The sequence below is a fragment of the Mirounga leonina genome, unplaced genomic scaffold, assembly GCF_011800145.1.
Source record: "Mirounga leonina isolate KUSES-001 unplaced genomic scaffold, KU_Mleo_1.0 Mir_242, whole genome shotgun sequence".
In the NCBI taxonomy this organism is placed as follows: Eukaryota; Metazoa; Chordata; class Mammalia; order Carnivora; family Phocidae; genus Mirounga; species Mirounga leonina.
This window is the reverse complement of record NW_023270627.1, coordinates 1,599,330-1,624,158: the sequence shown is the minus strand read 5'-3', so window position 1 is coordinate 1,624,158 and position 24,829 is coordinate 1,599,330. Positions and strand designations below refer to the sequence as shown.

General features: G+C 35.6%; 1 protein-coding gene and 1 long non-coding RNA gene across 4 annotated transcripts in view; one reads left to right on the top strand and one right to left on the bottom strand.

Moving 5' to 3' along the window:
• Window positions 1-15,667, top strand: part of LOC118026584 — a 90,126-nt gene extending 74,459 nt beyond the window's left edge. The window contains exons 3-5 of the long non-coding RNA XR_004683625.1: window positions 1,816-1,962; window positions 11,085-11,121; window positions 15,609-15,667. This is a non-coding gene — a long non-coding RNA (uncharacterized LOC118026584). The remainder of the gene's footprint in view (window positions 1-1,815; window positions 1,963-11,084; window positions 11,122-15,608) is intronic.
• On the bottom strand, window positions 697-24,624 carry ENKUR (enkurin, TRPC channel interacting protein). 3 transcript variants are annotated; one of them, XM_035029495.1, is made up of 5 exons: window positions 24,063-24,624; window positions 17,787-17,932; window positions 13,807-14,030; window positions 10,016-10,162; window positions 697-1,929 (listed from the first exon to the last, which is right to left on the bottom strand). In XM_035029495.1, the coding sequence occupies exons 1-5, from the start codon at window positions 24,137-24,139 to the stop codon at window positions 1,756-1,758; spliced, it is 768 nt and encodes a 255-aa protein (XP_034885386.1). In that variant the 5' UTR covers window positions 24,140-24,624; the 3' UTR covers window positions 697-1,755. The 3 variants fall into 3 exon arrangements, with proteins under 3 accessions (XP_034885386.1, XP_034885387.1, XP_034885388.1); XM_035029496.1 differs by having other exon boundaries at window positions 24,273-24,624; XM_035029497.1 differs by lacking the exon at window positions 24,063-24,624 and adding an exon at window positions 18,473-18,527.
• Window positions 24,625-24,829: the final 205 nt, after the last annotated feature.

Below are 24,829 nucleotides of genomic sequence, written 5' to 3'. Positions count from 1 at the left end.
CCACAAAGATATGTAAGGCAACTCTCATTCGTGGTCCCTAAACCTAACAACCATGAGGCTGAAATAATTAGAATATTTTTGCATCACTACTGGTTTTGAATTTTTTAAAAAATTAGTTATGTATAGGAATCATCTCACAAATAAAATACTAACCTAAACATCTTATCCTTCAGCGTGGCAGAGAAGGGCCGCTGTATCAGCAGTCTCTGAGTGACTGCATGGAACAGAGTACCACCCCCCACCCTCATTCACATAGGACAGTAACGTAAATGAGAAATTTATGTTTACCAGACAAATAAGATTTGGTGGTGGTTTGTGTTTAGAGGTAGTATGTGCAACTAGTATTCCTGACTTAGAAAATGCAAAGAGAAATGATGTGCACCTTTTCTAGGCTTGAACTCTGGAGAGAACAGAGCCTACCACTCCATAAGTCTGGGTCCTTGAGCAACTGTGCAAAAGAGCTCCTGCTCATGTCTTTGCAGCACAGTACTGTTATGTGAGCAAGATATGAGTTTCTATTATGTTATTATTATACATTCTGGGTTTATTGTTACAACTATTCGCCTATCCTAAATAGCAAGCAACCATTCTGGATAATCACTAGCTTTAGTTTTATATCTGCTCTAAGGTAATAAATACAGAAATGAGGTTCATAAAAAGATGTGAAAAAAAGTTTAACGTGAGTTTTCAAAAATATTTGTATATAACCATTTTTATTTAATTAAAGTAAGATTTTCTACAATGCTCTCAAATTCTGTTTCTGAAAAAGCTAAAAAAATGCCATTTTTTCCATCATCCATAAGATAAAAATCAGTGTAAGCAGCAGACATTGTTATTGCTCTGATATTTTGTATTTCATGTTCTACTGAATTTCTCTAATTTAAAATTTCATACAAGAATTCTTTCCTTTTAGACTCTCCTTATATACTTATTTTGAGTTGAAGACAGCTCTACTCGCATAAACTTATTGCTTAATAATTAATCATACAAAAGGAAACTTTAGAATTCACCAAATAGATACATAGGAACAAAAAAAGAAAAAGGAACATCCCATTTTAGTGAAACACCTATAGTGAATTATGGAATAAAGCACTTTGAGTAGCAAAGTTTTTAAAAGTTTATATGCCCAGAAGAAGGCTGTTCTCTTTGATTATGCTCAGTGATGCATTTTCTAAGTTGTCTTCTTGATTTTATGTTACCTCTTCATTTCCTTCCTCTTTGGCATAGCTAGCATTACAGACACTGACGGTATTTGCAGTTGGGAAGAGCTGCAAATGACAGAGGTTATCAGAGATTGCATGCTGTTGAATGTGTGGGAATCTTAAGCAATGTTTAGAAAGCACTGGAGTAGGAAGAAAGCATATGCCACTATGTCCAATTCAAAATACTTCACAGTTTTTAATGTTGTGCTCTTTGTTTCATGCAGTATAGAAAAAATCTGAAGTTCCGAGTGCTGACTTTATTCTTCAGCACCCGGAAATTAATATTTCTGTGAAACAAGTACGTAAAAATAATGGATCACCTTACAAACTGGAACACGCCACATCAAACTTCTGCTTATACGTGGAAATCCTAATGCTGGTAAAAACAAAAGTTTCTCTCACATGGGTAGAATAATTTGATTACCCTTTAATCATTGCCCCAGCATTTTGGTAAAAACTATTTTTATTCTCTTAATAGTGTTTTCCTCGTTGAAAAGCAAAGTTTCATTTTTTCCCCTATGTTAAAATGACTATATTTTTTAAAAATCCATTATTACTTATTGGCAATATAAATAATTTTGTGCTTTTCGATGATGCTGATGTCATGTTCCAGTTGCTTCATCTCTTCTTCCAGCTTCTGCTTGCGGATCTTCTTTGGGATGGAGTCACTGAACACCAAGAGAGACTGAAACTCCTTATGCACCTCTTCCCAGTTCTTCTTCAGCCCCTGTAAATGGGAATGAGAACTCTAAATACTAAGGTAACTGCAAAAGTAACATAAATGGTTAAAAAATATATATAGTGTACTGGTGAAGAGAAATGTAAATAGGTAAAGGAAACTGATGAAAATAACTTTACAAAACGATATGTATTTATTGAGTACTTGGCTACAGTAACAGGAAATATTGTGCAGAGGCCAAATCCTGTCCTAGATTGTGTGCTCAGTTCCCAGAGGGAGTATTTATTTGCTCTGTTATGTTACTGTTACTTGTTTTTGCCATTAAATATGCATATGCAGAGTTACAAGTAGTATGAAACTAAGCTCATAGCAAATGCTTTGGTAAAAACAAGTGAGAATCGATGCCCCCCCCCGCCCCCCCCGCAAGCAAGACATATTTTTGAATAGGAAATTATTTCTTATAAAAAATTTAGTTTTTTTCTTTAGGATTTTAGTTTTGAACCATTATCCCCATTCATCAAAAGACCTAATTTGGACTTGCATGGCACATTTGCTTATATTTGACCAAATGGAATTGTACAAAATGCCAAAATTCAATGTAACAAGAGATGATCCTTTAAGTATTTTTCAATATATTAGAAAGAACTCTTCATATAGTCAAGGGGTCTATACATCCCATTAATGTATACCAGAAATGACTGAGATGTCATTAAATGTAAATGCATGCTAATTCAGTAATGTAGTTAATGTTTTATATTCTCAGAAGCTGACAAATTCAAAATTAGGGATCTCTAAGGAGTAATAAAGGTTATTTTCATCTGCTAATCCCCATTTCTTATCACAGTGCACTAGAGGGTTTCATTGACAAAATGGGCTGAAACCTCTAATCGAATTTGAGCTATGAATTTTTGCAAAATTAACACTTTCTGTTATTCACTATGGGTACACAAATCACTTTATTTACACAAAAACAAAAAGTCAAACTGAAAGTAGAATTTAAAATATTGCCTTGAAAATATGGTCCTTGAAATCTATGGCTATATATTTAGGTGTAAGAGAAGATTAGAAGTTTCTTACATAATAACATCTTCATAATAAGCCTTCATAGTACAAATTTCATTTTGTAGAAGCTTTTGGGGGATAATAACATTTCAGTGGTTTATTTCCATGCTTAGGTAAAAATGATGATAGGGATAGAGCACATTGTACAGACCAGGTTGACCGGGGAAAAGGGCAATAGTTTTGAGCCCTTATTGAGTGAGACCAGATGAAAGATTTAAGGAAAGGAAAAGAAAGAGGGAAAATATCCAGGTTACATTTTAAAAAGAGAGGGATGGGTTAGCACAGTTCTTCATGGTGTATGAGATGTATTCCAAAAAGATGTCCTCAGAAGAATTCTTTTTTCATAGCCTTTCATTATGAAATGAGAACTATGTTTCCACAGTGCTCCACAGGGGTGCCTACTGCAGAGAGGAAATCTATGCATTTATACACTTTCAAATATCAAAGGTTTTTCATAGCTACTTGAGTGATATTTCCACATTACTTGTGGTCACAGCAGCTACACTTTTTCTCTGTAGCCTTTATCTTTTAAAGGATAGTTTGCTTTATCTTCCAGTGTGTACAAAAACCTTTGGATCCAAGTCAACAGGCAGGGATGGGAACTAAATGTAACTAATATATTCTATTGACATAGCCTCTCTGCTGTTTTTAAGACTTATTTTTGTTATTTCATCTAAAAAATCTTTTATTCATTGCAGGAATAGTGATTTTCTTTTTTTCTTAATTGACCTCTCTCTCTTCTATTTTATTTTTTTTTATTATTGTTAGTTTGGGAAAAGCTTCAGATAGGGAGAAGCAGTCATAAAATAAATAGGAAGTGCCTTCAGTGCCATGCTCCTCCTTCTCGTTGTGTCTCCCCCTCACCCCCCCCCCCCCCCCCCCGCCCCGCTTTAGGCTTCCAGCCTCTGAGCTCGGCACTGGTGGGAGGAGAGAGAGGTTGGGGCATTTCTTCTTCCTCTCCCTTGACGTTACCTGGACCCTAGTTCTGGCTCACGTGTGTGTAAGGGCAACACTGTGCAGTGAGCCCTCTTCCAGGCTCCAGATCTTACCAGGCTCTGGTAACACTGTTCCTTGCCTCTGCCCTTCTAGCCTAGGGTGGTGATGGATTCCCGCTGTCCTTAGTCCTGGGGTGCTACAGAGTTTTTTGTTGGCTCCTGTAGCCCTGCTTTCCTTCTGTAAATAGTTCTTCATAAATGCGCTTCAGAATCCTGGTTGGTGGTGCCTTGTATTTCCTGCTGGATCTCTGACTGACAGAGCTTCCTTTTGTTACTTCCTATGCACGTGTGAACCATGTCGCAGGGGAAGCCCTGGCCTACGACTTGGCCGATGTGGGTTTTCGTCCCTGTTTGGCTCCTTGATAATTTTGTGACAAGGGTAAGGGCAAATGTAAACCAAACTCTAAGTGTACTGACAGTAAAGAGTGCATTTGTCTTGCTCACAATAGTATCCCCCTGGGCTGGGTACAGTGCCTGTTCAAGTGAATGAATAGATAAATGAACAAAATTTAACATATTTGCATTTTATATCCTCATATGTCAAAGGAGAAGTGTGGAATGATTAGACTGGATAATCCTCTAAGTATAATGAGACTGTTATTTTATGAAGAATGAGCAGGATGTGGCCTATTCGGGCACATACAACTATGTTGTCATAGTGCCGTGTGCAACTCTTAATCATGGAGGGAAACATGACTCAGGACTTCTCAGGAGCAGAGCTGGTGGCTCTGTTACCACGGCAGCTATATTACCTGGCTAATAAGGCATGTAAGGAAGGGTCTGCTATTGTCCTGTCAAATCCGCAGTGACCATATTAGGCAACTGAGGGCTGCTTATCCACTAAGCTAAAAAGACACAGGACAGAAGAGCCTTTTCCTTCTGAGGGAAGTTCTTCCTCTCTTTTCCTGTTTTTTTGTTTGTTTGTTTTTTAAGTATAATATAACATTATATCAGTTTCAGGCGTACAACATAATGATTTGATATTTGTATACATTGTGAAATAATCAGCATGAGTCTAGTTACCATGTCACTGTACAAAGATACAAAATATTTTTTTCTTGTGATGAAGACTTTTAAGATTCACTCTTTTAGCCACTTTCAAATATGTGATACAATATTACTGACTATAGTCACCATGGTGCACATTATATCCTCAGACTTTTTTTATAAGTGGAAGTTTGTATCTCTTGATTACCTTCACCCACTTCACCCACCTTCAACCTCATTCCCCTCTGGCAACCACCACTCTGTTCTCTGTGTTTATGAGTTTTGTTTTGTTTGTTTTGTTTTTTAGATTCCACGTATAAGTGAAATCATATAGTACGTCTTTTTCTGTGTGACTTATTTCACTTAGCATAACATACACACACACAGATATGCCACATCTTCCTCACCCATTCGTACATCAATGGGCACTTAGGTTGCTTCCATATCTTGGCTATTGAAAATAATGCTGCAGTGAACGTGGGGGGACATATATAGATTCAAATTAATATCTTCATTCTCTTTGGATAAATACCCAGAAGTGGAATCACTGGATCATATGGTAGTTCTATTTTTAATTTTTGAGGAACCTCCATACTGTTTTCCATAGTGGCTGCAAGGGTTCCCTTTTCTTTACATCATCACCAACACTTATTTTTTATTATCTTTTTGATAATAGCCATTCTGACAGGTGTGAGGTGGTATTTCATTGTGGTTTTAATTTGAGCATCTTTTCATGTGTCAGTTGGCCATCTCTATCTCTCCTTTGGGAAAATATCTATTCAGATCCTCTGCCCATTTTTTAATTGGATTGTTTGGGGGTGTTTTGTTGTGGTAGTGGTGTTGAATTGTATGAGTTCTTTATATATTTTATATTTTGGATACATATATTATATATTTTGGATATTAACCTCTTATCAGATATATGATTTGCAAATATCTTCTCCCCTTCAGGAGGTTGCCTTTTCATTTTGTTGATGGTTTCCTTCCCTTTGCAGAAGCTTTCTAGTTTAATGTAGTCCCAGCTGTCCATTTTTGCTTTTGTCATCCTTGCCTTTAACAGTCAGATCCAAAAAAAACATTGCCAAGACTGATATCAAGGAGTTTGCCACCTATGTTTTCTTCTAGGAGTTTTATGGCTTCATTCTACATTCAAGTTTTTAATCGATCTTGAGTTAATTTTGCATATGGTGTAAGATAATGGTCCAGTTTCATTCTTTTGCATGTGGTTGTCCAGTTTTCCCAACACCCTTTTTGAAAAGACTCTTCTTTTCTTTTGTATATTCTTGCCTCTTTTGTCATAAATTAATTGACCATATATGCATGGGTTTATTTTGGGGCTCTCTATTCTGTTCCTTTGATCTATGTGTTTTTATGCCATTACCACACTATTTTTTTAATTACTGTATCTTAGTAATATAGTTTGAAATCAGGGAGGGTGATGCCTTCAACTTTGTTCTTCTTTCTCAAGATTGATTTGGCTATTTGGGATTTTTTGTGGTGCTACACAAGTTTTAGGATTGTTTGTTACATTTCTGTGAAAAATGCCATTGAAATTTTGATAGGGATTGCATTGAATCTGTAGATTGCTTTGAGTAATACGGACATTTTAACAATATTAATTCTTTCAATCCATGAACATGAGATATCTTTCAATTTAGTTTGCCTTCTTCAATTTCTTTCATCAATGTCTTCTAAGTTTTCGGTGCACAGATCTTTCACCTCCTTGGTTAAATTTATTCCTAGGTATTTTATTCTTTTTGTTGCAATTATAAATGGAATTATTTTCTTAATTTCTGTTTCTGATAGTTTGTGGTTAGTGTATAAAAACACAACAGATTTTTATGTATTGATTTTGTGACATGCAACTTTACTAAATTCGTTTACTAGTTCTAAGAGATGTTTGGTGGAGTCTTTATATATAAAATCATGTCATCCACAAATAGTGAGTTTTACTTCTTTCCCAGTTTGAATGGCTTTTATTTCTTTTCCCTGCCTAATTGCTCTGTCTAGCACTTCCAATACTATGTTGAATGAAAGTGGTGAGAGTGAGCATCCTTGTCTTGTTCCTGATCTTAAAGGAAAAGTTCTCAGTTTTTCACTGTTCAGCATGATGTTAGCTGTGGGCTTGCCATAGACAGCCTTTATTATGTTGATTTAATCATCAAACTGATTTTGAATTTTGTCGAATGCTTTTGCTGCATCTCCTGAGATAATCATATGGTTTTTATCCTTCATTTTATTACTATGGTATATCAATATTGATTGATTTATGGATATTGAACCGTTTTTTCATCCCTGGAATAAATCCCACTTGATCATGGTAAATGATACATTTAATGTATTGTTGAAATTGATCTGCTAATATTTTGTTGAGGATCTTTGTATGTATGTTCAACAGGGATATTTATGGCCTATGATTTGTGGGTGTATATGGTGTCCTTGACTGGTTTTTGTATCAGAGTAATGCTGGCCTTGTAAAATGAGTTTGGAAGCATTCCTTCATGTTCAATTTTTTGGAAGGGTTTGAGAAGGATAGATGTTAAATCTTTGAATATTTGGTAGAATTCATCAGTGAAGCCATCTGGCCCTGAACTTTTATTTGTTGGGAGTTTTCTGATTACTGATTACATCTACTTACTAGTACTTGGTCTATGCCAATTTTCTACTTCTTCATGATTCAGTCTTGGAAGATTGTATGTTTCTAGGAATTTATCCATGTCTTCTAGATTGTCCAAAATGTTGGCATAGAACTGTCCATAGTATTCTTTTATGATCATTTGTATTCCTATGTTCAGTTGTAACTTTTTCTCTTTCATTTCTGATTTTACTTAAACCCTCTCTCTTTTTTTCTTAGTGAGTCTAGCTAAAGGTTAATTTAGTTTATCTTTTTAGAGAACCAGCTCTTACTTTCATTGATCTTTTCTAGTCTTTTTAGTTTCCATTTCATTTATTTGCTCTCTGATCTTTATTATTTCCTTCCTTCTAGAACTTTAGGCTTCTTTTGTTCTTCTTTTTCTAGTTCCCTTAGGTATAAAGTTAGATGGTTTATTTTAAATTTTTATTGTTACAAAATCCCCTCTTAAACTGTCATCCCATAGATTTTGGTTGTATTTCTATTTTCATTTGAAAGTTGTTTTTTTTTAAGATTTTATTTATTTATTTATTTATTTAGGGAGAGAATGTGCAAGCAGGGGAGGGGCAAGGGAGAGGGAAAGAGAGAATCTCAAGCAGACTGTACTGAGCGGGGAGCCTGACATAGGGCTTGACCCCACGACCCTGAGATCATGACCCGAGCCAAAATCAAGAGTCAGACACTTAACTGACTGAGCCACCCAGGTACCCCCAAAGTAGTTTTTGAATTCTCCTTTGATTTCTTCATTGAGCCATTAGTTGTTCATTAGCATATTGTTTAATCTCCATATGTTTGTGATTTTTCCAGTTTTCTTCTTGTAACTGATTTCTAGTTTTATACCATTATGGTTGGAAAAGATGCTTGATATGATTTCAATTTTTTAAATTTATTGAGACTTGTTTTGTGGCTTAACATACAATCTATCCTGGAGAATGTTCCATATACACTTGTGAAGAATGTGTATTCTGGGTTTGGATGGAATGTTCTGTATCTATCTGTTAAGTCCATCTGGTCTAATGTGTTGTTTAAGGCTGAGGTTTCCTTATTGATTTTCTGTCTGGATGATCTATCCATTGGTGTTTTTAGATATAAAAACCTGGCTTTCACAAAAGCTTGTACTTTCTATACATGGTAGAATCCAACCAGAGAGAGATGGGGTGGGAGAAGGAGAAAGAGAAAGCAAGAGAGAAAGAGAAAGAGAAAGAGAGAATGGACCACAAACCAGTACTCTGAAAATGACATCCAAAGTCCCACCTCCATGTCTGCCAGCCTTCTTGCCTACCTTCTTCCTTTCTTCTTTCCAGCACACCAATATTAAACCTCTGTGTTTATACTGGGCACTGAGTTAGGCACAAAGGAGACTGCTGTCAACAAAGAGACACAGTCTTTGCCCTTAGGTCACTTCTGCTGTCCAGAAGACCCTCTTACTGTGCAGTTTAAGGCCCAGCTACATCCTTCAGTGGATGCTCTGTCTTAGAACCTGATAAAACTTATGATCTCTACATACACACAACACACATATATTTACATATGTACATATATACATATCACCTCTCCTCCATTATATTACATTATCTATAGTAGAATTTTATCTTATGCCCTTTTTAATATCTTTGAGGCTTAGCATGATACTTAATGCAAAACAGTAATTTAGTAAATGTTTACTAATGATTATGACATTAATAAAATGTTAAGAATTTATAGCAGCATACAAATCCATTTTCAACAGAAGTTAATGTGGAAAAAATTTTTTTTCCTGTTTTTAAAAGGTTGCTAGAAATGACTTTGTAGAAATCTTTCAAAATAACGAGAATAAAGTACTATTTTTACCTATAACAATATCATGACTATAGAAGAGTACAATTAGGTGCTTAATAAATACTCTCTAAAGATATTTTAAATGCTTCAGATAAAAGTCTTGCATTAAACACATAAGGTCATATATCTTTATGCCTAGTTTATTCAAAATATGGAAAATACATAAAAAACCTAACACATGGTTAGTTTAAAATTTGGACATTTGGCTTATAGAAAAGAAAAAAAAAAGTTGGTCTAGGAGCAGTTTCAATTATTCTAGAGCTCCATCTAGTGAAAAATATCTATTTTATGGATATTATTTTTGAAAAATTCAGGGACATGACAATGAAAATAAAAACACCTTTTGGCTTTACTTATGCATGTTCACTGAAGGAGAAGGTGGGCCTCCTTACAACACTAACTACCCCAGGAAAAAACAGAATCTCACAAAATTGGAAACAAAATATGATTCAGTAATTCCTAATTACAACTTTTGCTCTCCCCAAAGAGTCAGAGTGCTGCTCATAATCCTCACTGTAACCCAAAGAGTGTGTTCTGATTTCAAAGTCAAGGTGCAGGCTTTAATATTCATTGATGATGGACCTTTCTTTCAGAGATGTTCGAAAGTACTACATATGAATATAAATTACAGAACGCTTACCTGCAGAACCGCCTCCCTTTCTTCATCGGGGAGCCTTTTCATAGCTGCTTTCCTAAGGTTTTCCTGGATATAATTATCATATTCTTCTTGGGCTTTCTTTACTTCCTCATTTCGCTTACATATATATTCTGGTGTGACACCATAATCCTTAAAAGGATTTTTCAGAAAAAAAAAAATCAATATCCTGAATGCAATCTTACATATGTATACACATCAACTAATGACTGAGAGACAAAGAAATGTTACAGATATTTTTTGAGCACAGCCTTTGCTCCAAACATGGTAAACTGACAAAAATTCAAGGTTTTTTTTTTTTTTCTTTTCCCATTGGGAACTAGTTGATTCTCATCTTTTAAAACCATCTGAATTGTTATTGTGGCTACTTGTTTTTTCTCTTCTGAATGTTTCCAGCACCTGTTCCTGGCTGATGACTCAGTCCTTGTTTTACCTCTAAGAGTTGGTTTTTCTTTATTTCTTTTAGGTGCTTCAGCTTTTACCTTTAAATATCTTGAATATCTTGAGGTCCCTTTTGCAAGTTCTTGTTATATAAAAGAAGATAAATGCTTCTAAAGTGTTGTAAAAACAAATACACAATGCACATCTGCTTTAAGTAAAAACTGACTTGGGACCCTAAGGTTGTTTTTGGAATGCCAAATCCATTTTGAAGGCTCCTGGGCTGCTTACAAGGATAGACAGTGAAGCAATCCGCTGTGATTTTTTTCAGACTAGTAACTATGCTTGATACCACTGTGTACAGAACAGAACTACTCCTTGTTTGTTTTTCAAAAAATTATTTGAGAATTTACTTGATGCCAGGTATACTAGTGAATAAGAAAGGCAAGTTTCTGTCCTTATGGAATGTGCATTCTATAGTGAGAGCAACTCACCAAAAATAGAGTATAAAGTAATATATGTATCAGTGCTCCAAACTGAAACAAAGAATAGTAAGGGGGAAGAAATATTTTAGATAAATAAGGAGGTCAGTGAAAAACTCTCTGAGGAAGAAGCTGTCAATAGGTATGATAGTCATTACAATTATTCATAAACATTCTGGTTCTTCTCCTTGTAGGCAATTGATGGGACAACACTTTCCTGATCCCCTTGAAGTAAGATGTGATCATGTGACCTGACTTGCCCAAAGAGAGTGGAAGTAACCTCTGTCCCTTTTGGGTAGAAGCCTCAAGAGTTAATGGATGACTTGCCATGTTCTTTTTCTGTTTAGTATAATGATGGGAAATATTTGGGATTGCCTGTGTCTTGGAATGAGGACAAGAAGCAGAACTTCCAACACTTAATGGACATGGAGCAATAAGCAAACAATAAAACCTAGTTGCTTTTAGCTACTGAAATCAGGGGTTATTTGTTACCAAAGCATCACTTAACCTATCCCGGCTGAAAAAAGGGACAGTTTGAAATCCTAGCTATAAATGTGTTCCAGCAAGTTGCAAAACACTCTACAAATAAATTCTAAGAGCACAGAATTCTGGTAAGTTAGTGCAGTGGTAAACAGTCCAATTGACTTCAGGAAACACTGAGGGCAAAACCTCATTACAGCTAAGTAGTTACTGATGCTCATAATGATGATTCTGAGTCATTGCAAAGAGATTAAATTTATATTTGGCATATTCTGTTTAATAGAGGGAATAACGTAATACATTTTAGGAAAAAGAACTATCTCGCACATGGGTAAAAGCTTCAGTGATCTGAAATATTCCCACATGCTAGATCACTGAGGGCTAATGCATACTCTTAATGTTAATAATTAATACTACCCACTCTCTATTGAACTTTTATTGGGTGCCAGATATCATGTCAAGTCCTTGATAGATTTTATATCATTTAATCCTCACTACAAACCTGTGATAAATCTAATAATGTGTGAAAGATCACAGAGTTAAGTGGTGGAGTCAGAATTTGAAATGATGTCTCACGCCCATTGCCGTGGACCTCAGGCAATCATCAGTGCTTCAGTTTGTTTTCACAGATGGTTTCCCATGGCACAAATGGGCATACCATATTTTATGTGAAACTAAAACATGAGGTTCACTCACTTTTATAAAAATGGCATTGCCCTTTAAAGACTTGATCTCTCACTCACCATTAATAGGTTTTATCTTTTTTAAAACTTTATAATTTCCTTCACATGGGCCTTATACATTTTTAAAGATTTTATTTATTCATTTGAGAGAGAGAAAGAGAATGAGCAGGGGAAGGACAGAGGAAGAAGCAGATTCCTGGCTGATCAGGGAGCGGTATGTGAGCTCAATCCCAGAACCCTGAGATTATGACCAGAGCCGAAGGCAGTTGCCCAACTGACTGAGCCACTCAGGCGCTCTGGGTTTTAAAAACTTAACTCTGATCAGTGGAGAGTAAGTTGAGAAAGTCCTTCATGAACCCTGAATGCCTGGCCAGCAACACCAAGAGTGTAAGAGGTGCAGAGTGTTTGCATGCTTGGTAAACGAGCACAGGAAGACTAACTGAATCTTTTTCTGTCTCCATGATGAATACTCTCAATTTTCTGTTCAGGGCAGAAAATGTACTGAAGTGGACAGCTTAGGCAGAAGGCAGCCAGAAGAAGGGGCACAGTGTTGGCAAAGGAGAAGGGTTTCCACATCATAGTGGACAAATAATGGATTGGAAGTTGTTTTAAAGTGAAATTTCTGTTTTTCATCCCCTATGGGACAAGGGCTATGAGCAGCCTTCAGGACACAGGAGGAAGTATTCAGAGAAGCCTGAAATAACTTTATTGCCATGTGCTGCCAACCCCTAGATACTTGCTAAGGTCTCCCAAAAGTGTCTTAGCTTATTGAGTGACGAGTTTCCACAGAGAGTAAGTGGTGTACTCTGACAACAGCCTGGAGATTCCCGTTTTGATTTTGAACAGGCACTGGATTCATCATGGTAGATCACTGGACTACCTTGATGCAAACCCCTCATACATCACTATTGCAATTTCTGTTTTTCCTCTTCCTTTCTTTCTTCCTTCTGTCCTTCCTTTCTTTTTTGCCACAGTTTATTATTATGGATTATTATTCTTTAGGATTTTGCATTCATATTTTACTATATGTGTTCCTAGCAGTTTTATACTCTGTAAGTATACAAAGTACAAAGCAAAATAGGTTTTATATAGGTATTTTTGTAAGCTTTTTAAATTTTAAAGATCTTCTATATTTAAACAAACTGAAGCTCCTATAATTTTCAACAATGAAATTGTATGCCTATCTGATAAGCACCTTTTCAGATAGAGATGAAGGTCCCAAAAGGACTAGCTTATTGTACAGTACTTTCAAGGTCTGCTTTATTCCAAACACATTCAAGTTGAAATTGTAATGTGAATTATTTATACTACATTGATAGGATGGATGGCTCTAAAATTATTTTCCTCTTCATTTTTCCTCATTCTCTTACCAAGATACTGCAACCTAATGACTAAATCTTAGGACTTTCTGAAAGGTTATTTCTTAGTAATGACTCTTAGTCATGCCTATGCTGTTCATGAAATGTCCACCACACTAAAAATTAACATCTTTTGGAGAATGTTTGCTATAATTGTTAAATATATTAATAATTGAAATTAGGGGAAACAATTAGAGCTTTCCTCTACTGGACTACATGGTGTTATTCATTCCAAATTCTCCATAACTTCATCACATTAGATGTGGACCAAACACAGATTGCAGAGGAATAATTTGCCCTGTGAGAGCACTATTAATAATAATACGGATAATCACTGTGAACACCATACTTAAATTATTTGCATTTTAGGTCTCATTAATACATCACAAGGCTACCTTTTTATTGATGTATTTTGGAACTAGTCCTGAGGTTTCAAGATCATGCTTGTCTCCAGTTCTTTTGTCAACATAAATTGGCTTAGGCTTTCTAGCCACTCCTATAATGACATTGGCTGCATTTGTATTTATAAAATTTTTTTCACTCTGTAGTCCCATGACTGGATGATCAGTCCTCAGTGGCACAGGAGGCTTTTTGGGCTCATTCCGATCAAAGCTTTTTTCTGTTAAACATAACATTTTCTTGTTAATATTAAATTATAAACATTGCTATTCAGTACTACTTATAATATCTAGATATTTTACCAGTAGTATATTAGAGTTTTATTAATAATATATTCAAATATTTAGGGGTAAATCAGTAATCATAAATGCCAAAAATTAAGCACAAAATAATCAATTAATATGTTGAAGAAGAGTATATAAGTCTAAGGGAAGAAGATAAGCACCCCAATCATATGTTAGCTAACTAGTATATTTATACTAGCTATTGTGAAAGTATTATCTTATAAAGATATCAACAATAAATGTTTAGCTTTTTCACTGAAAAAAATTCAAAGAAACTTTACTCTTTTCTGAGTACTAGCAATATTACTGGTAATTGTTTCTTCAGAGGAAAGTTACTGTAAAGTCACCAATAAGTCAAACTTGGTGAAAGTCCAAGAATTATGGAATTTTTTCACTAGAACTCTTATTATAAGGTATGAAGATCATGTAATAGCTTTGTCCCCAACATGCAGCTTAATGAATACAAATTACCAACACAGTTGAAGTTTCCAGTTCACTCCTCCCTGATTGCATCTCACTTCCTAAAATTACTACTATCCAGAATTGATCTCATTTATTTCTCTCTACCACATTCTCTTCATTAGCAGCAGATGAGACTGGCCATTTTTACACAGCTTCTTCAAGCTGACCATCCGTACTCATCTATTTTGATAGAGCCACATCAAAATGGTTTGTCAGAATGCTAAAATGTAAAATAATTACAATTTATTTCCAAAAACTGAAGGCAACAGCCATCTTAACAAAACCTTACCCAAATCTTAACTCCACACAATCCTAGGTACTTTGCCTTTATTCATTTCTGCACTGTTTGAACTTTTTATGAGTTTATGTAACTTTTTTTTTAAGATTTTATTTTATTTATTTGACAGAGAGAGAGACAGTGAGAGAGGAAACACAAGCAGGGGGAGTGGGAGAGGGAGAAGCAGGCTTCCCACCGAGCAGGGAGCCCGATGCGGGGCTTGATCCCAGGACCCTGGGACCATGACCTGAGCCGAAGGCAGATGCTTAATCGACTGAGCCACCCAGGTGCCCCTATCTATCTTTTATTAGCAGGAAAAATGATACTTATTATTAAATGTCTGAGGACTGGATTAACCTCTTGTTATGGGCTGAATTGTGTCCCTCCCAATATCCATATGTGAAGCCCTAACACCAGTACCAAACACATTTCTGTTTAAGCTACTCAGTTAGTCTGTGATACTTTGTTATGGCAGCCCTAGCAAGTCAACACTACTGATATCAATTCTACACACCCAGAAATATTATAAAGGAGTTTTTGAATATTTACTTATTCATTAATTCATGCAATATGTTTTTGTTGAGAAATACTATGTCCCCAATTAATGCTCTAGGAACTGCAGATACAGCAATGAACAAGAGACAAAGTCCCTGTTCTCATGGAGTTTACATTATAGGGGGAAAAGAAAAAATAAAATTTAATATGTAGAATATAATGTATATATTTGCTTGAACTATATGTGAAATTGTTTACTGTTTCTGATCTACCAAAATAGTATCTTCCGATTTAACGTATTAATGAGATGTTGTGAGCATTGTTAGAAATTGAATTTGGAGTTCCTATAAAGCCTGGAGCAGAGAATAAGGACTCGTTGTTACAACCCAAATAGCTTCCTTCTACCAGATACACTCAACCAAATGAGGTTTGCAAAATCTGTTTGCCTGAAAAACTAGAGTTATCTATCCTCTAGATGTTCACATTGAAAATATTAAGAAGCCCAATTTAATTATGAATTGAAAGTGCATGCACATGTAATATAAGGAAATCTGTAGCTTTAGAAATGTATATAAGAGGTAAAGCTGAATTCTTAGAAAATGAGGAAACAGTTTAGAAAGACTGATAATTCATTCTTAGGTGAGTAAGTAGAGTAAATTACAACCCTTGGTTGGTTTTGGTTATTCACTGGATGGTGCCTAGAGCCAGCCCCGTCTTTACTTTATGTTACATCTATTTAAACATCATCTTTTCTCTCATCCCAGGTATAGGGGTTGGCAATGGGGCGAGGCTTGGAAAATGGGATGAGGATTTCTTTTCACAAGGTATTTGATAGTTGTGATAATAAATCTGAAAACCAAATGGTTTTCTCAAGGTTATATCAAAATGGCAATGTCAACACAGCCTTGCTGTCACGCAGATGTTTTACCAATTGAATTTAGAGAAATATTCATGTATCTGTTAAGTATTGTTCAGTGCGCTAGCAAATTTCTGTCTTCAAAACTATTGTGTTCAAAATGAAAGAATATTCAAAAAGAGACTCGAAGCAGCCTTGGTCCATATTACCTTTAATTCGTTGGATTGAACTCTTGCAACAACCGACCTTCTTGATTATTCATAAGGCCAATATAATTTTGTGTTTGTTTTGTCCTGTTATATAAGGGAAGAGATAGACTTCCCTTTTTCCTTATTTGATATTTAGGATTTATATAGTTTGGTAGTTGTTATGTAATGTATTTAACTCTAGAGAGGATACGTGAAAACCGAAGTAATATCACTGAAATAAACTAATTCCATTTTAAGATTTTCCAGTGTTCTCAAGTGGTTGTGGGTCACAAAATACCAAAACTCCCCTTGAGAAAGATACAAGAGAGACTTTTGAAAGACATGAATTTGTGCAAGAATATTGTATTTTTAGATGTGCTTTTTCCATCTTTCCTGATAATATCCTCATCCTTTGTCATGGCATTATGGGTTATGAGAGAGGATTGTGGGATATAAAATATTGCCATAAGGAGAAGTAGTTTCACTTTTGTCAAAAGGAACACCCTAGCTGGGCTTGAGATGTTGTATTATTTCCTTGATGGCAGGCAACATAAAAAGACTAACTTTGCAAAAGAGAGAGACTAATTTCCCTCTCCTCTCTATTGTCCTAAAACATCAGGAAAGACACACCCAGGATGGGAAGAAGCTGCTTCCATGCATACATACCTGTCCATTTTCCAGATAGCCTTCTTCCTAATCTTCCTAATATCTATATATTCTATGACCATGATTAATTACATCATTTGCAAGGCCTAGTACAAGATGACAACGTGGAGCTCCTTGACCAAAAATTAAGAGTTTCAAGAGGGCAAAAGCAGAGCATTAAACCAAGCTTCTAAGCACACAGCCCTGTGTGACTGCACACATGCCCAAGAAGCTGGCTTTGTCTCCCACTCATCTGTGAAGGCTCCTCCATTACACCTGACTCATTTACTGTCCTAATGGTCTTAGAGATCTGGGAGAGATAAAGCCCATGCCTGATAGTTGCTTCAACTGGTATAACAGTTGTGAGTCTCATCTCTTGCAGAAAAGACCAGACACAGTTTAGATGCCAGGCAATCTTCTCACTGGGGTTTCAAACTCAAGAAAATTGTTATTTGTTACTGAAATCATCTGGCTAGGGACTAAGATGGTGAGGCATGTGGGGCGGGAGGTAGGGCTTTATTGGATAGACCAAGACGTACTTCAGAAGCCTGCACCATCACAGGGAAAGTCTATTTTGGGGACAACTTAGTATTCTCCACCTTCTTTTTCCACTACATTCTCTACTTCTACTTCCTCCTAGAATTTCAGATTCTGTTAAATATGAGACAAACTTATCACCTGTGAACATTTAATATTCATTGGCAGTAAGATAATTCTAGTTAAATGATCTGTTAACACTTTTAACATTAGAAAGAGTGATAAAACCTACTGGGTGGTAGAGTTTTTTCCTTTGAATGTTTCTTCAGGAAATCCTTTGGAGAAGGTACTTCAACTTTTGGTGGTCCCATAGTCTTCATTGCAGCTTTATGTTTTTGCAGGTTATCTTTTACAGATGTCTTAAAAATGGATATGTACCTAAAATTTAAAAAAAAATTGTAGCATTCGTATTTCCAGTAAAAGTGATTTTAAGTTTAAGAAAAGATACACTTTTTAAATATATATAAGTCTATATTCATTCAGAGACAGACATGAAGTGTAGTTAGACAATGAATATCTGATGTAATTTAAAAAATATATTTGTGTTTAAATTTTCTATATTGCTATTTGTTTTCTACGTACCCCTTTGTTCATTCTTCCTCTTTTTATTTTGCCTTATTTTTTATTTTTGTTTGACTTTATTTTGTGGATGTTCTAAAGTTTACAATATACATGTTTAACTTACCAAAGCCTACCTTCAAGTAACATTGTACCATGTCACATACAGTATAAGAACCGTACAAAAGAATATTTGCACTTACCCCTCCCCCACCTTTGTCCCAGTGTTGTAATATATTTTATTTCAATGTGTTATAGAACCCATAATTCATTGTGATTATTTCCCTGTAAAAAGCTAACTATATTTTAAATAAATTTAAAGAGAAAAAAAATAATTTCTAATATTTACTGTATATTTACCATTTCCAGTGTTTTTTATTTCATTGTGTAAATCCAAATTTCCAACTTATACCCTTTCTTGTGCATTGAGGACTTTGTAACTTCTGGCTTCTATTGTTTCTGATGAGATATTTGCTATCTTTCTTCTTCTTCTGTATATGATGTTTCTTTTTTTCTTTGGCTGCTTTTAAGGTTTTTCTCTTTATTACTGGTTTTAAGAAATTTGATTGTAATATCTCTTGGTATGGTCTTCTCCTCCTCCTTCTTTTCCTTCTTTTTCTTCTTTCTGCTTGGAGCTCATTGTGGTTCTTGGGTTTGTGGATTTGAAAATTTCATTAACTTTGTCAAAATTTTGGCCATTATTCAAATATGTTTTCTGTTTACCCATCTCTCTCCTCTCCTTCTGCAATTCTAATTATGCTTATGTTAGGCTCCTTGATGTTTGTCTACAACTCTCTGATTCACTGTTTTCCTTTTCAGTTTTTTTCTTTCATTTTGTATTGTTCTATTACTATGTTTTCAAATTCAGTATTTTCTTCAGTGTTTTAGCTACTGTTAATACCATTCAGTAGACCATTTTCATTTTAGAAGTGGTACCCTTTATGTCTAGAAGTTAGATTTTGGTCTTTTTTTTTTTATCCTTCCATTTCTCTTTGTATCTTTCTCATGTTTTCCTCTACCTTCTTGAATACATAGAAAATATTTAAAATAGTTTTAATGCTTTTGTCTACCAATTCTCGCATTGATGTCATTTCTTTGTCTGTTTGTATTGACTGATTTTTCTTTTGGCTATGCATTATATTTCTGGGTCCAGAAGAGCTTTGAGTCTAGTTCTAATTTGGCCCCACTACTGAGGCAATATACTATTGAGTGCACTACTCAATGCCCTATGCCTTAGGTGTTTCCACTCTGGCTGGTGGGAATTTGAACTTTATCTGGCTCTACTACCTTCTGTTGGTTATTTCTCTGGCCTCCGTGGTTTCATTACATACATGTACTGTTAACCAAAGACTTCAGAAAAATCTTCTTGCATATTTCTATAGCACACACTCTCTCTCTCTTTTTCTCTCTCTCCAGTCATCTCCTCTCTGGTACTCTGTGTCTCTGTGCTGTGAATTCTACATGCCTTGACCTCCCCAGACTCTGAACTCTGTCTCCTTTAACTCAAGGGACTGCTGGGTCTTGTTTCAATTCCTCTTTCCTGGACTTTGGTCTGGAAACTCTCTAGGAAGAATGTTGGGCAATTGTGAGGCTTGTTTCTCTTCTCTTAGAGATGACTGCTCTGTGCTGCCTATTGTCCATTGTCTGAAAACTACTGTTTTACACTTTTCCCCCCTAGTGTTTTAGTTGTTTAAGGTGAGAGGGTAAATTCCATCCTTGATTGGAAGCAGAAGTTCAGCTATACCACTTTTAACAACTCGTATTATCTTCTTCTTACTTAATGTGGATAAATTTGTTTGGAGAAACATTGAATTACTTCTTGCTTTTAGGGACCTTTCCTCAATCTTGAATTCAATGGCTAGGGATCAATTATGGTCTAAACTGAATGAGTTTATTAGATACCTTCAGAAAATAATGTTCAATTCAAACTTGTACCATAAATTTCATATGCAAATTGGAACTGGCAGATATTATCTCTTGATTAATAAAATAGCTTTCCTTATGGTAAGAAAAGTGTGTATACTTTCACCTTTTTAATTTTCAATCTTGTGATTCAGTACATTATTTTGTGAACTGAAAGCTTAGCCATTTGTTACACAAAACAATACGTTTTATTCTATTTGAATAATTTTTTACTTTTCCAAACTACAAAAATAGAAAAAAATGATGAAACTAATATAATGGTATATGCCAATTATATCTCAATTTTAAAAAATGAATAAAAATCTAGTTTTCCTCTATCCCCTCAATCCATTTTCCAAATAAATTCAGTTTTCTATAGTTCTATCTATGTATGAAATATAACTTAATATAATCTCTTTACATATTAGTACATGTAAAGTTTACTTTCTTTTCTTTACAAGAGATGAAGAAAAGTGTTATTATTATGGAAGTCTGCAGAGACTGGACAGCCAAATTAAAAATCTGAATAAACAATTTCTAACACTGGTCATAAAACTCTGAGACCATATATGGTAACAATGGGAATTTTAACATAAAATTTCATTATACTAAAAATAAAGACTTTGGAATATTTTTTACATTCTTTGAATATAAGTTCATTTTAAAGGACTACTGCTTTACCCAATTGAATTATTGGCTACAAATTGTCAGCAAAGTAGATAAGAATCTCAGAAGAAAATGACCCCGTCATCTAAGATTTCATAATAGTCAAGATTGCTTAGCAAAGTTAGATATATAACTAGATTTTAAACAAAGAGATGTTACAAAGCCTCCAAAGATACAGACTTAACAGTATGGAAATTGAATAAAATGAAAGATAGTCCAAGAAGAATGAGGAGCTCTGAAAATGAAATTCTGACTACATGTCACAGTTAATTAACATCAGTGAAAACCAGAAAGCCTTAAAAAAAAAAAAAAAAAAACAGCCAACTAGTCGGTGCTCACACATTAAATATTCCCATTTTTAAAAAGCATGCATCCAGAAACCCCACAATGGTGAGCCTGATGTCAATTTTGGAGAGCATCTAAAAACTTGTAGAGGAGCAATGATTAAATGAGCCATTTGGAGTTTCAGGTCATTGAAATGAACATAATTTTTTTTAAGATTATTTGACTCATAAATCAGGAAAATACCTTAGACATAATATACATCTTTATGTTAGCAAAGCCTCTTATCCTTAGTGATAAGGTAGAGAAATATGAATAGATTAATGGATGCATATGGATGACTCACTGAACCCTCAAAACCAGTATTGCTCTCAGCCTAGAAAGAGGTGTTTAGTAACCAAAGTACTTGCCCTGTTCAATGACAGATGGAGATAGAAAAGACATACTTATTAGATTTGCAAATGACACAAAGCTGGGAGGGATCGTTGAGAGAGTGTATGAAAGATTCAAAGTTCAAAACTATTTTCATAGACAACGAGTTTAGATCAAAAACAGTTACATTAATTATAGGATGGTAGAGACCAACCGTGGTCATAATTCATGTGGAAATTTCAATGTGAGGCAACGGTGGGGAAATGAATGTCAAAATGCTAATGAGTGTATTAAGAAAAGTACTGCATTGCAAGGAAAGAGATAATGGTACCATGGGCTGTTCGGTACACACCTGGAATATTACTTTAAACAAAAGGGAAAGACAGAATGATCAGAGACATTAAGTAACTGGAACCATCAATAGAAGGGTGACAAATTTGGTGAGCAGCTTGGAAACCATCTCATGCATCATGAGCCACTGAAATTTTGAAAATGGATTCATGGCTTCTCATTGACTTTAACACTGTTATATCTTGAGTCCCAGCTCATTAAGTTCAACTGCAAGAGGATGCCCTTCACCCCACTTTCATTACATACATCCATTTTCTAAGTTCTCATTTTGTTACCTGCATCTCTCATTAGGGTTTCCAATAATATATGATTTTATTGTTAGTCTGCAGTATAAACTGCATACTATATATATATAGTATATATATACTATATATAAACATATTAATGTTTATACTTCAGTGTCCCAAGGAGACTGTAACCTCTGAGGTGTGGGCGATCACATGCAGTTAGTTGCTGAGGAATCCACCTCTTTGTGAAAGCTGGACAGTCATCTTGCTAATTTTGCAAAGAGCTGCAGTGAGTTTCCTTGAAGCTGGGTTTGTAACTCAGTAATGCAAATAAGTCTTGTAGGTTAATACATTTCTTTCTTATGATTAATTCTTATTATTAGTAAGGGGATTGGGTCAGGGCAAGTAAATGTTAGTGTGGTGAGAGGAATGTGTTAAATGTGTTATCATGTTCTGTTTTTATATATTGGTGGTTTATATATTGGTGGTTTGATTTACTGGTGGTTTAATTATCAAATTAAAACCTTCTCAGGGTTGTTGCAGACAGTGGAAGTTGTTGTAGATAGTCTCACTCTAACAGAGAGAGTTCTTTGGCACTGCATTTGGATGTCTTCTATTCCCTTTACCATGAGTTCCTTTTTCCTACTTACACCTTCAGAGTCAACCAAGGAGTTTTTGCTGTCACTTGCAACATTTCCCAAAAACATTCTCCAAGGGCAATGTTATACACATAATAGCGGCTCAGTTATTGCTTGCCAAATGAATAAAGATTGTTCCTATGAAATTTCTTGAAAAAATTACTTAGATGCAGTAAAGGGGCATCTTTTTAATTTACCGGTGAACAAAACACCTATCTCATAAAATGTCTTAACATTCAAATTCACTACTCTATAGAAAATACAATCTACCAGTGGTTACAGAAAGGAGGAGCTTTATCTAGTACAACATACAGGAATTTTTGACCAAAAATTCATTCAGCAATAGTTAATTTGAATCCTCCTCATAAACCCTGCAACTCCATCACATTTTACTTTACATTCCTCTTTCCATTCTCAACTAGAGTTTGAGAAGCTAATAGAAAATAATACGGGTACTACTCTTGTTAAAACCAGATACTCAGGCTTAAAATGGAAGGATGTGCCCACTTGTTTATGTCGTGCACCCCAAGTAATTACTAGTAAAAATAACTGGCCATTAGATCTGAAAGGAAAAGTAAAGATTATCTGAATCATTTAATTTGAAAATTTATTCATGATTCCCAAACCAATTCTTTTCAGAGCCTGCTGTTTAGGCTAGTGCTCTTTCAATGTGCTTTTGACTTGCATCAGCAAAAGAAGAAGGGTAAAACAAAACAAAACAAAACAAAACAAAAAAACCCAGCAAATATTCGAGTACTAGGAGGAATGAGATTTTCTGCACGAGTTACCTTCTTTTCTCTCATAGATTTACATAAGTTTTAAACCACTACACAGGAGATTAACTGAGATATTTACTTTGGGGTAACGTTTTGAAATGTGGGGAATTTAAAGGGTCCTAACACCTATGTAAGAATTTTAACTCAATTACATATTTTTGGGCCTCCATCCATCTACTCTTCCTTCTATCCAATTATCAGATCCAGAAAAGACCTTAGAACTTAATCTATTTTGTTTTACCAATAAAAGACTGAGCTTCAGAACAAACAAGAATTTATTTTTGACAATAATCTCAGAAATAAATAACTACCATCCCTTTAGAGAGGGAGTGGTAGTGTAGTCAGAAGTAAAACAATGAACTCCTGAAACCAAATAACAAGTATCCTAACACAGGATAATATAAATGATTTTCTCTTTTCAACAGCAACAAAAAATTTCAGGCCATTTTGTATACCCCATCATGTATGAACAATTTATCTAATTACAAAACAATTAACAGGCGGCTAACATAATAAAATGGTCCTCTCTCATCACGGATGGCCCTCTCTGTGAATTGTGAGACGCGAAATACCTAGATTTTGCAGCCACTTCCTTAAGAAGCTGACACCCAAGAGTACGTCACTGAGACAAAAATGTATGTTGTTTCTTTTTCAACGTCATATGATGGTCAATCCTGAAATAGCATAATTAATCCTTATTCTTGTTTCAAGTGATAATCTTTGCTTACCCACATACCTAGGAGGCTGGGGAGGCTCCTTCGAGTCAACGGGTATGAGGTTATAAATGCTCTCAGAAAAGCAAGTTGTATCCATGGCCACCAAAATGACTCCTTAAAAATAATCAACTTTTTTCTCACTATACGAGTATCTGTCTCTATCTTCACGGGGTTTCCCCTTTCCTTTCCTACTCTTGTCTTCTCACAGAACTAAGGTTTCTCTCCTTTACCTAATTTCCCTTTGACCTCTTCTTAGCAGTCCTCTCTTGGGAAGAAAATAAAACAGGCCTTCTAATTATCTCGGGGTTGCTCAGCGTTGTTGACGGCGTGGTTGCCTTGGAAACAGTTGCTCGGCTACGGCGAAGTGGACGGCAGCACGGTAAACTAGGTTTCCTCTCTTCCCCCTGCAGTTTTTCTGCTGGAGTTCAATATGGAAGCCACTGTTTATATGTGCCTTTGGGAATAATGAGTTGAACGGCATCCCCTTAAAAATACTGCACGTTTCTGTCTCTGCATATTTGGAGAGAACCATACACTCCACCGGAGACAGTACGGAAGCGCCGCCGGTCTGTAGGCGTCACACAATAAGGCTCTTGTGCGCAGGCGCCAATCCCGGCGAGGGCGGGGCGAGCCTCTGGGGCCACGCTGAGCACGGCCTCTGAGGAGAGCAGGCGGGGTGGGGAGGAGCCTGAAGAACGAGGAGGATTCAGGTAGGTGGAGCGGGGACCGAGAGTCACGTGCCCGGTGTGCAGTTGCTCGGGCGTGGGTGTGGCGGCGGGCGCGCAGG